We start from the raw sequence: 15,796 nt of genomic DNA on the forward strand, positions 1-15,796 counted from the left end.
AATTAATGAAAGAGTAATCCAATAGTCTAGGTTGCCCCTAACTAACGTGGTCCCTTTCTACCACAAAAAAAATATTTACAAAATAAAATAAAATTACCACACGGCAGTTTTCAATTGGATATAACTTGGACTGCACGGAATTGTTGCAACTGTTTTTCCATAATGAAGTGGGATGAAGATCAGATAAATATTAACTAATGAGCAGCTATTGAACAAAACAAAACAACATATGTAACCTGACATCTAGCTTTATTTTGTCACCTTTTTATGGATGGTCACTCTACTTTGTCCTCTTTTATGATAGATTGATCAGTTAATGTAATTCAATTCATACATAAATATAAAAAGGGTTGTAAATTGTAATGTAATGTAACTGATCTTAAATAACATGAACAAGAAAACAGAGACAAGACAGGGACGAACAGAGCATCAATTGCTGTCATTCTTAAACCTATGATTATTTTTAGAAAAACACTTTTATGGATCAATCAAGTATACGAGGGGGGGAAAATAAAAAGAGAAGGAAAAAAAGACAACTTTTCTGAGTTGCAGAAATTAATGGCTGTTTTATCCCCATGTCCTTGTTTTTCGTATATTTGTGATGGAAAAGGCTGGATCAGCCATATCTCTCTCTGTTGTTGTCCTCTGTCAAATAACTAACAAAAGAAAATAAGAAAGAAGAATCACCATTCAGCCTCTGTCACCATCAAATCTCCTAAAAGGTCTCTGTTTAAAGAGATATGCGCGCCTCATCTTTCAGTTCTCTCCCGCTGAATATCTAAGAGAAGGAAAGGGGAAAAGGGAAAAAAAAAAAAAAAAAAACAGAGGCAGAAGTGAAATTGAGATCGTTCCAGTCCTCCTAAATGGGGCACAGCCACAACGTCCGCCGTGAGTCCTTGTCAGGGCACTTGTCTGTGGCCCGACCGGACTACCACGTCGACGTTTTCGAGAACGATCTGGTGTGGCCCTTCAATAAGCTCGACGGAATTGACCGTGACGACATCCGTGAGACCGCCTACGAGATCTTCTTCACGGCTTGCCGCTCCTCGCCGGGCTTCGGAGGTCGGAACGCTCTCGCATTTTACTCCTCTTCTAATAATGACAATGCCGATGGTGCCTCGGGCCCAAAGCCTAATGGCGTTGTGATGACACCCACCAGTCGGATCAAGCGAGCACTTGGGTTGAAGATGTTGAAGCGATCGCCATCTAGGAGAATGTCGTCCGGCGGGAATAGCGGTTCGAATCCGTCCTCTCCTAGCTCTCATAGTTCCAGTGGGTCGAGCCCTTCTTTGTCGTATACTCTACCGTCACCAAGACCGCGTCGGCCAATGACGTCGGCTGAGATTATGAGGCAGCAGATGAAGGTTACAGAGCAGAGTGATAATAGGCTTAGGAAAACTCTCATGAGGACTCTTGTTGGCCAAGTACATTTCTTATTTCATTTCTAATTTGTTCTTGAATGTATAATCTTTGTGCTTGTGCTTGAAAGGTTCTGGCTCTAATTGTAATTTTTGATTTGAACAGATGGGAAGACGAGCAGAGACCATAATTCTTCCATTGGAGCTTTTACGACATCTAAAGCCATCCGAATTCAATGACGCAAACGAATACCATTTATGGCAAAAACGACAGTTGAAGATTCTTGAGGCAGGGCTTCTTCTTCACCCTTCCATTGCACTTGATAAATCAAACACGTTTGCAATGCGTCTTAGGGAGATCATTCGTGGGTGTGAAACGAAACCGATTGACACAGGGAAGAACTCTGACACCATGAGAACGCTTTGCAATTCTGTTGTGTCATTGTCTTGGCGCAGTGCTAATGGAACTCCAACCGACGTGTGCCATTGGGCTGATGGTTTCCCTCTTAACATTCACATCTATGTTGCTCTTCTTCAAGCCATCTTCGACGTCAGGGATGAGACACTAGTGCTCGATGAGGTTGACGAACTTCTCGAGTTAATGAAGAAGACATGGTCGACATTGGGAATCACTAGGCCAGTTCATAATGTATGTTTCACATGGGCATTGTTCCAACAATATGTTGTGACAGCACAGCTTGAGCCAGACCTTCTTTGTGCTGCTCATGCTATGTTGGCAGAGGTGGCCAACGACGCCAAGAAGCCGGATCGTGAGGCAGTATATGTTAAGCTTTTGTCGTCGGTGTTGTCTTCGATGCAGGGTTGGGCAGAGAAGAGGTTACTTCATTACCATGATTATTTCCAGAGGGGGACGGTTGGTCAAGTAGAAAACCTTCTTCCCTTAGCCTTATCTGCATCAAAGATTCTAGGTGAAGATGTTACTATCACAGAAGGGGCAGGGCAAGACCAGGGAGATATATTGGTGGTGGATTCGTCTGGTGATCGTGTCGATTACTACATCCGGTGTTCAGTAAGGAATGCGTTTGCCAAGGTTCTCATCTCATCCATTATTAGCTTTACGAATCATATTTGTTTAATCATTAAGACATTGATTATAATCACCCATTGCAATTTAGGTACTTGAGAACGGGAACATCAAGGAAGTAAAAGGTGAGGCAAGTAAGGCTCTACTTCAGTTGGCGAAAGAAACAGAGGATTTGGCATTAAAAGAGAGGGAAAGCTTCAGTCCTATACTAAAGAAATGGCATCCAACTGCAGTTGGAGTTGCGGCAGTTACTTTGCATAATTGCTATGGTACCATGTTGAAGCAATATTTAGGTGGGGTTTCTACGTTAACAAGCGAGACGATAGGTGTTTTGCATAGAGCTGGAAAATTAGAGAAGGTGCTAGTTCAAATGGTGGTTGAGGATTCTGCCGACTGTGACGACGGTGGCAAGGCTATTGTCAGAGAGATGGTTCCTTTTGAAGTTGATTCCATTATAATGAACCTCTTGAAAAAATGGGTTGATGAGAGGTTAAAGAAACAAAGAGAGTGTCTTAGCAGAGCAAAAGAATCAGAAGTGAGTGAGAAACAACAGTGTTCTTCAACTTGTAACAAAGCTTCATCTTTGAATTGTAGTTGGTATCGGCAAGTGATCTTTTTCAACCTTTTTTTTTTGTTGTAGACTTGGAATCCAAGGTCCAAAACGGAACCATACGCGCAATCAGCTGTGGAGTTGATGAAGCAAGCTAAGGAAACTGTGGAGGAGTTTTTTGAAATTCCTATTGGAGTTACTGAAGATTTGGTTCAAGACCTAGCTGCTGGTTTAGAGCATATCTTCCAAGACTATATCACATTTGTGGCATCATGTGGTAACAATTACATCTATTATTGTTACCCTTGTATATTTTCTTGTTTATCCTCAATGCTTATGTTTGTCTTAATTCAACAAAATCAACTTTAAAACATGCTTCATCTTCTTAAAACTCTTTTGTTTTCAGGTTCCAAACAGAGTTACCTCCCACAGCTTCCTCCTCTAACCCGATGTAATCGAGATTCGAAGTTTGCCAAGTTATGGAAGAGAGCCACTCCTTGTAGTGTTGTTGGAGAAGATATACATCATATTGGTACTCTTGAAGGTCATCACCCACGACCGTCGACCAGCCGTGGAACCCAACGCCTATACATTCGTCTAAACACATTGCATTATATATTTTCCCACCTACATTCACTTGACAAAGTCCTTTCCCTTTCTCCTAGAGTCACTCCACCAACCAACAACCGTTTTAACAGCTCTAGAACTTATAGCAACTCATCTTCTTACTTTGAGCATGCTAACTCAGGCATTGAATCAGCTTGTCAACATGTATCAGAAGTAGCTGCTTACCGTCTGATATTCCTTGATTCAGCTTCTGTCTTTTATGATTGCTTGTACGCTTGTGATGTTACGAATGCACGGATTCGACCAGCATTGCGAGTTTTAAAACAAAATCTTACATTATTGTGTGCAATTGTAACTGACAGAGCTCAGGCCTTAGCCATGAAAGAAGTGATGAGAGCCGCTTTTGAAGCATTTTTAATGGTTCTTCTAGCCGGAGGATCATCTAGGGTATATTATCGTTCGGATCACGAGATGATTGAGGAGGATTTTGAAAGCTTGAAAAAGGTATTCTGTGCATGTGGAGAGGGATTGATTGCAGAGAATATTGTCGAGCGAGAAGCCGAGGCAGTCGAAGGAGTGATATCATTGATGAGCCAATGCACTGAACAACTAGTAGAAGATTTCAGCATTGTGACTTGTGAAACAAGTGGAATAGGAGTTATGGGTTCTGGACAAAAGCTACCTATGCCTCCAACGACAGGACGATGGAACAGAGCCGATCCGAACACCATCTTACGGGTTTTATGCCACCGGAATGATCGAGCCGCCAATCAATTCTTAAAGAGAACATTCCAATTAGCAAAAAGAAGATGAAGCAAATCTTCAGTTGTACAAAGCAGAGATAAAACAGAGGGAGAGACAGAGAGAGAGACAGAATATATTTGTGTGTATAATACCAAATTTGAATGAAGTTGGGGAGAAATTGAGGGAGACACATTGCATACATTTTACAAATCAAAGAATACAAAGTGATTGATATGGTGGTTGGGGAGAGAACAATTGATTGCATTTCCTCCTGTTTCATATCTCAATTAACAAAACCACCTCTTCCAAAGAGAGAAAAGAATAGAGCCAACATTCTTTAAAACATATCCACATATTCCTTTCCTTTTTCATTGTTTAATGTTTAGGTGAAAAACAATATTCATATATTTAGTGAAATGAAAAGCAAAATCTGCAAATGTAACTACTACTAGAACAAAAACACCAATACAAATGACATCAATGAACCAAAACAAATATATTTATATCTTATAACTTTGTCTTAGGCTCTTAGCTTCATTTTTTTTGTCCAGTACCTAATTTAAAGTGCCTAAATTCTCATGCTTCCTACTACCTGATCATAAAAGATTATATATAGCTTCATGTTGTAATTTTCATTTGGTTAAAACTTAATACTAAATTAACATATTTGCTCACTATCAATACATAATCAACAACTTAATACCTCCACGTCATTCTCGATTAGTCAACTAACGGTCCAAAGATCATTTAGAAACCTCGGAGAATTTATAAGCAGTTTGATAGAATCAGAGATTTCAATTTTGTACAGATACAATTTGGAAATGAGCAGAAAGAGGAAGAAGTTAACAACACTCATAACTGCAAGTAAGGCATAGAAGTAATCAAGATGAGAAGCATTTAAGTTGTTTAAAATCCAGCCTTTGCCTTGTCTTTGGTAATCTTCGACACTTTTGAAAGAAAAGACTATTGAGGAAGTTCCCAATTCCAAGTGAAGTCATAAAATATGAACTGCCAAAACTCTTCATGTTTTCTGGTGCTTGATTATAAAAGAACTCATTATTGGCCATTTGAAGGAATGCATCAGCAACTCCTGTGAGGATGAACTGAGGGAGGAGAATGAAAATGGTTAAGGAAAGTACTCTTCTTGTGCCGCTGACGATCCATTTTCTTCAGCAATATCAAGTCTATGCTTTTCCACTTGAGAAGCGACTGTCATTATCAAAACATGATAAATCTTCCAATTCTTATTCTTTGTAATATTGTGATTCTCCTTGGATTTTTGGTCACTCTTTGCATTATCTTCACAAATATCATGTCCCAACAATCAAAATGATTGTAAAAGATAAAAATGGACAAAAAATATGTAAGAATCGAATGTTAAGCAAATGGATTGTTACGTTGTGAAAGGACCACTGCCTTGAAAACAATTTTGATATGACCTCGGTACCAATCGTCTCACATTGGTTGTTCTCCAAGAATAATATAACATCCTTCTCATGCGTGAAAAGGAAACAATATGAGAAAGAAATAAAAAATATATTTTTTACACACGAGCACAGTTATCTAAACCCACCCAATGGTAACACACGTGTGGGGAGAGATTACAAACACTTTTTGAAAGCACACAAGAAAGCTTTAAAATCGAGGAAATAGAGGGAACCTGTCATAGAAGAGAATAGAGACAAGCATGGAGATGGTGACAAAAACATTTAAACTTGCAGGAGGAATTTTGAAGTGGCTGCCAATGCTTCTATCCAAAGTGGTGCCTTGTTTGATGAAAAGGACGTGTGTTTGTTCCATTATTGTGTTTGGAATGAATGTGCATATCAAAATTGGTATCATTCTCAGAATTTGTTTTGTCTCTTCCACTTCTGTCACTGTGCATAACCTCCATATGCCACTTGAATCTCTTCTTATAGCAGCTTTATTCAGAAACCTACATACTATACAAATTTAAAAATATAAAAACCTGTCAAAAAAAGCTTTTATAAAAATATAAATACGCACACATCAATTTAAAAGTTTCCAAACAAAACGAAAACTAAAAGCCTATTTAGATTCACATTTTATGTTAAGAAATTTGATAATCAAGGACAAACAAAAAACGTAAACAGTAGAAAATCAACATAGAGAGAAAATATCAGATTACAGAGTCAGAGACGGCAATAGAGTTAGAGAGTTTATATAGCGCATTCATCTAAATCCTAGGGTCAAAATCATAAATAACATAAAAAAGTCAATCCAAAATAGTGATTAAATGTCACCTCAAAGATGGATTTGAATATCTTGAAAGTTCCGGGCTTGGAGTAGTGTCGAAGATCAAGCTCATGTAGTTGATCTGGGTTATTAGGAAGAGGAAACCTCCAATTCCAAGCTGCAGCAACAATGGCATTAGCCATTGTAGTGAAGGGGCTTCCATGAGGGAGCCTATGCGCATAAAAGGGAGTACCAGCAATAAATATGATAATAGCAACTGCAATGCCAATAGTGGGAATGCCATATCCCAAGCTCCATCCAACATTGTCCTGAATGTAAACAAGAACAGTAGAGGCAAAGAGAATACACTAAACAACCACTAGTTGAAGAAGGACATCTTTTGGGCCTTCTCTTTCGGATCGAAATTGTCGAGATGTTCAGTTTGGACCTGCCGGTGGCAAGTGCCAACAAGTAGAGGGAGCCAAAGAACACTGCAAGCTGTAATTTGGAGGCTTGTTTGCAGTTTTCTTTACTAATGGTTTCTAAACATAGTGGGGGCTTTAGGCTTGGGATTGACACTGCTAGTGTTAGAAGAGACATTGCCTGTGGTAATTCATTTCTCAAATCAACATATTCCCATAAAGGAAACCATATCATAGATATACAAATCTGGGTTTGATTAATTCCTTGTGTGTAATTTTAACAAGATTGAAATATAATGAAATCCTTACTAAGTTGTTAAATAAAGTCCAAAGGTTTGATTTTAGTGTACAATTATAACATTGTATACTCCATTAAAATTTGCTTTTTAATTTCTTCTTAGGTACAAAAGCACATATGGCTAGCAGCTTTTTAAAACAACTTTCCTAAAAATCAATCAAATTCTCTAGCTAACAATGTTTTTCAAAATTTCCATTATATCCTTCCATACATTCTTACTTTTTTCCATATCTATTTAATCCTATTTAAATGAAAATTTAATTAGATTTTTTTTAATCATAATGGTTTTTCTTAAACTTTTATCAACTCAAACAATTTAATTACCAATCTAATTAAAAACAACATGTCTACTTTAATAGCTAAATCATATCAACTTATTATTATTTTACCAACACTATAATTTGCTTTTTCAAGTTTAGAATGAAAATTTATTATAGATTACGTTTTTCTAAAAATTTAGTTGATTTTAAAAGAGGCGTCAATTTCAAAATAAGCTTAACTCAACAATTAAAGTGTCATATTTTCGTTTCCGATCGAAGTAAAAAATTTAAATCTTCATCCTCTAAGAATTATATCACACAAATTCACACGAAAATACCGTAAACCAAATGAAGGAGAACAAGAAGGTCCGTTAGCGGCCGAGATGAACGTTGGCGATGTAAGCCCCAAAGATTGGTATAATCCAAATGGTTTCATTCCAATTTGTGACATTGTTAGAGGCAGTGATAGTACCTTGATGGAGCTTGGTCATCAAATATATAATCAAATTATCAGCAATTCTATAGAACATAATTTTTTCCATTAGTTCGTACACTTTACATGTCAATTATTGCTGAGCTATGTTGACATTTTTTTTTTTGACAAATTGATATTTTTGAATTAGATATTATACCATTGATGAAGGAAGGCTTTCCAAGCACCAGTTTTGGATCTAAGAAGAGGTCTGCCTTTTAGATCGACGGTTCCATCTTTCGTATAATCGTCGAGGATACTTTGTTGATCTATTGTAGTAACCGTCATTAATGGAGTATGCATGTGTGTTATTAATTATTACTGCCTTCCCTACTCTCTTCCTCTAAAACTTTTGAGGACGGACATTATACCCTTTCAAGTTTAAAGCTTTTTTTTTTTTTTTTTGTTAGTTCTTATAAAGCTCCAATGAGAATAATGTATACGATTCCTCTGTCTCTATCTCTCATGTAGTCAATAACTGGGAAATTTTTTCGTTTGAGGACAATTTGATTTTTTGTTTCAATTTTTTTTTTTTTTTTTTTTTTAAATTTGACTTATGAATACTATTTTTATTGGTAAGTTTCTATATTCATGTTTTTAAAAAAGGAAATTTTCAAAAATAGAAAAATAAGGGAAATTATTTATGCAAAATAACAAAATTTAATCATTTTTAGACTTTTATTAGTTTCTATCACTAATAGATGTTGATAAAAGTTTATCAGAGTTTATCCGTATTTTTTTTTATTGTTTCTGTAAATAGTTTGACATTTTTTCTATCTGTGAAAATTCTCCTTTAAAAAATCAAGTAAAACATTAAAAAAAGAGAAGATTTTAAAAATTTGTTATTATTTTTAGAATTTGATTAGTAATTCATGTTTTTCTTTAACAAGGGTGAAAACCATAAAAGAAAAATTGAAAGAATTGAAGCATACACTTAAAAAACATAAAATTAAAAAAAAAAACGAAGTCATTATAACCAAATGGGGTCAAAATAAATAAATAAAATTTAATATTGAGCAACGAAAGCTCGATTTGATAGCCATAACGTTCTTTTATTTAGTTTTTAAAACTCGACAAACTTAGATATTTTGATAACACTTGTAAAAAGTAGACAACAAAATAAATGATCAATGTAAAGAGAATATTTCTATTAAATATTATTATCTTCAAATCAACAATAATAATATTAGTGGTACTTCTCAAGTTTGAGAACATAGCTTAACCAAAAAAGACAATAATATCAAAACGAATATAGCTCAATGTTAAAAGTAATTTCATGAGTCTGTCCCACCCATTTGCACACTTAATCATCTATCCAAAATATCTCATCCTTTTATACAATAAGGTTAATATTATATGCCATGTCAGATTAAGAAAATGATACATATATGAAAAAAAACATTGTCAAGTCCAATTAATTACAGTAATGAAAAATTAACAGCAAAAATAAAAAAACACATTTTTTTCAAATAGTAGTTAAAATATTTAGTTTAGAAATTCAGGGACCTTGCAACCAAACTCAAACTTAAAAAATTATAAGTATTTTTTTTATCGCACTATTTCATAGTCTTTAGAAAAATGATGCTTCAATTTTAATTAGAGCAATAAGAGTAGAAATAAGATTACTACAAATAAATAATAAAGCTTGCCTTTCATTGCATATATGAAATAAAATTTCTACTTTATTCAGTATTCACTGTGACTTTTAATTAGGATATATTTTATCCAGATTTATTTATTTATTTTGTCAAGGGTATATTTTAGTTGTCTAGATATTCTTTTTAATCTAGTCCTTGTAATTTGTAAAAATTCCACCTCAATTTTATAAAAAATACGAAGATTCGAACCTCTCTAATCGAATGAACAAGAGTATATGTCGATGCCTGTGGAGTTATATTCAATTTGACAATTTTAATTTTAATTATATGTTTTTTCAGAGGAAAAGAGGTGATTTATTAAAGATTGGATCCAAAAAGTAGCCAGCTTCCACCCTATTTAGTTGATTGAGACAGTAAAGAGAAATATTGAGAGGAACAGAAGAACTACCGTTTGAAGGACAACTTGAGGACCTCTCTCTTTTGGATGAAAATCGTCGAATTTCAAATTAATCATACCATAGAGTGTTAGATGATATAATTAAATTTATCTTCACCTATCAACTTAAGCTTTTGGGTCAAGTTTAAGCTTTTAGGTCAATCGATGATTTAAGATGGTATTAGAGTAGGTTGGTTCAAGATGTCCTATGTTCAAACCCCTACAACATTCTCATCAACTTAAGCTTTTGGATCAACCAGTGATTTAAGATAGAAAAAACTTAACGTTCTTAAAACATATCCAAATTTTAGCTTCCTTTTTCATTGTATACATGAAAACAATACTACACAATACACATCCATACAAGGAAAAAACTACATACGTAACAACAGCATAACACAACTCAACAAATGGAAGCATGCAAGTCCAACTAAAAACTTAGCTTCATATTTCAACCTGTTTGTTGGAGGCCCTTTGATTTCTTCTTCTTGAGTTCATCAGTAAGCACTTGTATGGAATCAGAGACTTCAGCTTTGTAGACATAAAATTTGGAAATAAGCAAAAAGAGGCCGAAGTTAACAGCACTCATAACTGCAAGTAAAGCATAGAAGTAATCAAGATGAGAAGCATTCAAGTTGTTTAAAATCCAGCCTTTGCCTTGTCTTTTGGTAATCTTAGAAACTTTTGAAAGAATAAAAGTACTGAGGAAGTTCCCAATTCCATGAGAAGTCATAAAATATGAATTGCCTAAACTCTTCATGTTTTCTGGTGCTTGATCATAAAAGAACTCATTACTGGCTATTTGAAGGAATGCATCAGCAATTCCAGTGAGGATGAACTGAGGGAGGAGAATGAAAATGGTTAAGGGAAGCACTTTTTGTTCTTGTGCTGCTGATAATCCATTTTCTTCAGCAATATGAAGTCTATGCTTTTCCACTTGAGAAGCGACTGTCATTATCAAAACATGACAAATCATTCCAATTCCCATTCTTTGTAACATTGTGATTCCCCTTGGATTTTTGGTCACTCTTTGCATTATCTTCACAAAGACTCTATACCAAGAAATAGAAATTAACTGTTAAATCACTAGTTTACCCAAAAACTTAAGTTGGTGGGTGAAGGTGAAGATAGGATCTCCTAGACCATCTGCTTTGACACTATGTTAAATCTAAGATTGACCTAAAAATTTAAGCGGATAGGTGAAGGTAACATAAATATATTAAACTTAAGGAACAGGATCTTATTTTGAGCTTTTAGTTTAGAAAATAGTGAATTACCTGTCATAGATGAGAATGGAGAGAAGCATGGAGATGGTGACAAAAGAATATAAACTGGCAGGAGGGACTTTGAAGTGGCTGCCAATGCTTCTATCCAAAGTGGTGCCTTGCTTGATGAAAAGAGTGTGTGACTGTGCCACCATTGTGTTTGGTATGAATGTGCATATCATAATTGGTATCATTCTCACCATTTGTTTTGTCTCCTCCACTTCTGTTACTGTGCACATCCTCCATGGATCACTTGAATCTCTTCTTATAGCTGCCTTATTCAGAAACCTACATATAATACCATTTTTAATGTATTAAAATCTTTTTCAAAAATTGTATAAACATGAAGTTCCATCTTAAAACCAATTAACAATGACAAGAGTAATCTATGTATCTTATAGATTAGATTGTGAAGTCTCACTATCTTTCTAATGTTAGATCCTCAACATGCCCTCAAATACCTCTTTGGATTTCGTGGGCTTTGATACGGTTGGGGACATGAACCCTCCAAATATCTTCATGATAGTATGATGTTCATTTTGGACATAGTCTTTCATATCATTGGAGATAGTTATCCTTATTTATATACCCATGATGATTCCCTTACCCGGTCAATGTGAGACTTTGGTTGCATTCCCAACCAATACCATATTAGAAAAAAAAAACATAAGATTTAGTAATGCAAACATGTATATCTTATAAAGATTGTGAGGTCTCCTCATATTTCTAATATGTGAGATCCTTAACAAAAATGAAGACCAAAGGGACAACTAGATTCATCGTTATAAGTATACTTTTAAGCATTTAAAACGTCAATTGATATAGAGACTAAAAGTAGTGATTAATGTGAGCTCACCTCAAAGATGGAGTGGAATCAATCTTGAAAGTTCCATGCTTTGAGTAGTGTTGAATCTCAAGCTCATATAGTTCATTTGGGTCATTAGGAAGAGGAAATCTCCAATTCCAAATTGCAGCAATAATGACATTAGCCATTGTAGTGAAGGGGCTTCCATTGGGGAGCCTATGCCTATAAAAGGGTGTGCCAACAACAAATATAAGAATGGCAACTCCCAGTCCAATAGGAGGAATGCCATATCCCAAGCTCCATCCAACATTGTCCTGAATGTAAACCAGAATAGTAGAAGCAAAGAGAATGCCAGAGAAGACACTAAACAACCACCAGTTAAAGAAGGACAGCTTTTGGGCCTTCTCTTTCGGATCAAAATCGTCGAATTGGTCGGCTCCCATCGTCGAGATGTTCGGTTTGGTCCCGCCCGAGGCAAGCGCCAACAAATAGAGGGAGCCAAAGAACACTGCAAGCTGTAATTTGGAGGCTTGTTTGCAATTTTCTTTACTAATGGCTTCTAAACATGGTGGTGGTTTTAGGCTTGGCACTGACACTGCTAGTGTTAGAAGAGACATTGCCTGTAATTAAGTCAAAATCTATGTTTAAATTTACCTTTTATCTTATGCTCCTAACATTATATAGCTGAATATCATATAATCTGATTAAGAGAAACTTGTGTGCAATTTTAACAAGAGTTTAATAAGATAGAGAATAATCTGTACTAACTTTTTTAATAAGTGAAAAGAAAGGTTTGATTCCTTTGTGTACAATTATAATATTGTATATATAGTAAGAAAAGTTGTGCAACTTTAACAAGAAATTAATAAGATGAGATCATTTTTCTTTATTTAACAAGTAGCTATAATATGGTCAAATTGCATTGTACGGAGGCAAATGTTTGTTTAATATGTATATGTAAAATAGCATACTTTGAAATTTAAAATATTTTTATATAAAATCTATCTGCATCAAATATTTTAAGGCTAAATTATACCAAACAATTTTGAATTGTGATACAAGAATATCCTTAAACATCCAAAAAGAGTTAAAAAAAAAATACTTTATCATTAGTTTTCGAAGAAAATTGTCAGTGTTTTATGTTAAATACATTTGAAGCTTAAAAAATTTCAAATATACCCTTAAACTTTAAAAAGCATTCACAGATGCTCTTATGATCAATATACGAACAAGCCACCGTTAGTACCCTTTTACTTCTTTATTTTTCCTATTTTTTCTCCCTTCTTTTCCTTCATGCTCTCTTACTCCCCTTATTAATTGCTTGACATTTGTCTATCTAAAATTAAATTTTAAATAAAATTGTCTAATTGAGTTAGGGTATATAAATGTTTTAACAAGGATGTACATTAGTAGTTGAGAGTACCTATATAAAAGAATAAGAATATCGATATAATTTATTTTAAAATTGATTTTTTTTTCAAACTTGCAAAAACTTCAAACAAATCGATCATTGTACTAACGACAGGATCGCCAAAGTGAGTATAACTTAAATGTTAGCAATCAAGAGCTCTGTGGTTTGAATCCTCCCACCCCTTATTGCACTAAAAAATGGTATGAGCAATTTATTTTTTTTTCTAAATAATTTTATAGTTATTTTTGTAACGAGGTATTAACGATTTTGTCCATACACTAACAATAAGGGGATTTTCTTTTTTAAAGTTTAAAGATGTTTTTGAAACAAAATGTCAACGGTTTCTCTCCAAAACTAATGGTAAGAGTATTTTAGAACATTTTTTGAAAGTTTAAAATTATTTTTGAAACTTTTAAAAGTTTAGAAGTATTTTTTTATACAAAATATAAAGATGTAGGGACAAATGCAATTGTTACCTTAACAGTTAAGTATATATATATATATATATATATATGAAAAATTTTGGAAAACAAATAAAAATTAAAGAGGTGGAGGCACATGTCCATTGTTACCTTAACAGTCAACAGTGACACCCATGGTTTATTTTTATCCTAGTTGGACTTGGATCTCAATGGGACATCCTGTACATCTTGACTTTTCTCCAATAATAAAGTTTTTTTTTTTAAAAAAAAAAAATACTCGAATATATTTTAGATTCTACTTATCTTTGTACAATTCAGCCTATAATTTAATTATAGTTACTTGCGTGACAAACTTATTTTTGTCAAAAAATATATTTTTGAATATATTTTTTCATGTGTGCTTTGAAAGGAGTTATTAAATTGATTCAACCATATGGGTGATACAAATAAAAAAAAAAAGTTACATTTTGATTGCACCTAAATTTTTTTTCATCAATAATGTTATTTTTGCAATAAAAGAATATCTTACATACTTACACTTACATTACAACAAACCCAGTTGTTTTTTTTAGAAAAATATATCAGGAAACATACTAATTAAATATTTATATAACGTAAACAACTTACTCAAGAACTAACTTAAAGCTAATTTTCCCCTATAAACAGTACTAACATTGAAGAAATATTTATGAAAAATAACATTAATAATAGAAATATTTTTTTTCTTTCATTTTGGTACTCAACCATAATCAAACCATTCTAACAGTAAAAGCACACACAAAAATCACACCGAAATTCAAAATACTTCCTGAATAATTATTTTTTTTTCTGAATCTGAAGTTCAAATCTTCATGTAAACTAAAAACAATTCAGTAATATATTTCACTAAAAAAAAAAAAAATCTGAAACCTACAATTAATTGATTCTAAACCAAACAAATTGAGAGTGAGACATACTATAAGGCAGAGGAGGGAGGAGATGAAGAAAGTGCGATAGCGACCGAGATGAGCATCGGCGACGTAAGCGCCGAGGATGGGAGTAATCCAAACGGTTCCAGTCCAATTGGTGACATTGTTGGAGGCAGTAAGAGTGCCTTGATTTAGTTTGGTAGTCAAATATATAATGAGATTTGCAGCAATCCCATTGAACATCATTCTATCAATCAGTTCATACACTGAAAAAAACACTCATGAGAGGTCAACGACGGTTGGTCGGATAAAAAAAGAGAGAAATTATTCGAAAAAATATTGTACCGATGATGAAAGAACAGGCTTTCCAGCGGCCGGTTTTGGAGCGGAGAACAGGGTTGCCTTTGCGATCGACGGTTCCATCTTTCGTGTAATTGTCAAGCTGGAGGCCAGTTTCTTGATCTGCTGCAGCACCCGCCATTGATGGCGGAGGAAGTACTATTATTATTATGATATTTGTTTTCCCTAGTATTCTTTCTTTTTATTTGTTCTATGAAGCAGCTCCAAACACAGAGAGTGTATGTTTATGAAATGTGAGACCAAGACCAGACCACTGCCCTTTTATACTTTTATATTTACGCCAAGTTATCCTATAAAATGCCCATGAATTTCCAAATTAAAGAAAAAAATTTTAAAAAATGCCCATGAATTTCTAAAAATAATTTAAAAACTCAATGTTATTCAACATTAATCAAGAATCAATCGATATTTTCATGATATTAAAAAACATTGCACGAAACATAAAAAAAATTGTAACAAAATGTCACAAATATATATATAGTATAAATAATATACATGTTAACTTGTTTAAAATCATGAAGTGTTTATTTAACAACTTAAATTTATTTTTTGAATTTTTGTTTTTATAATTTTGATATGTTACTGATTTCAATATTTTCGTAAAATTAATACCTCGATGTTTTCGTAAAATGTACATAAGTATTTTTTCCTTTATTAACCATGGAGTGAAGTCGGGCAA

General features: G+C 34.0%; 2 protein-coding genes and 1 pseudogene across 2 annotated transcripts; 1 reads left to right on the top strand and 2 right to left on the bottom strand.

Moving 5' to 3' along the window:
* The first annotated feature begins 819 nt into the window (after positions 1-819).
* Positions 820-4,600, top strand: LOC120093041 (protein unc-13 homolog). The gene is made up of 5 exons (XM_039018312.1): positions 820-1,424; positions 1,525-2,409; positions 2,495-2,938; positions 3,044-3,230; positions 3,360-4,600. The coding sequence occupies exons 1-5, from the start codon at positions 864-866 to the stop codon at positions 4,331-4,333; spliced, it is 3,051 nt and encodes a 1,016-aa protein (XP_038874240.1). The 5' UTR covers positions 820-863; the 3' UTR covers positions 4,334-4,600.
* A 388-nt stretch (positions 4,601-4,988) lies between these two features.
* LOC120075960 lies at positions 4,989-8,200 on the bottom strand (annotated as a pseudogene).
* Positions 8,201-10,321: 2,121 nt separating this feature from the next.
* Positions 10,322-15,313, bottom strand: LOC120067352 (protein NRT1/ PTR FAMILY 5.2-like). The gene is made up of 5 exons (XM_039018928.1): positions 15,103-15,313; positions 14,806-15,023; positions 12,068-12,636; positions 11,224-11,499; positions 10,322-10,998 (listed from the first exon to the last, which is right to left on the bottom strand). Exons 1-5 carry the CDS (start codon positions 15,236-15,238, stop codon positions 10,398-10,400), a joined length of 1,800 nt encoding a protein of 599 aa, XP_038874856.1. The 5' UTR covers positions 15,239-15,313; the 3' UTR covers positions 10,322-10,397.
* Between the last annotated feature and the right edge of the window lie 483 nt (positions 15,314-15,796).

The sequence above is a fragment of the Benincasa hispida genome, chromosome 1, assembly GCF_009727055.1.
Source record: "Benincasa hispida cultivar B227 chromosome 1, ASM972705v1, whole genome shotgun sequence".
NCBI classification, from domain to species: Eukaryota; Viridiplantae; Streptophyta; class Magnoliopsida; order Cucurbitales; family Cucurbitaceae; genus Benincasa; species Benincasa hispida.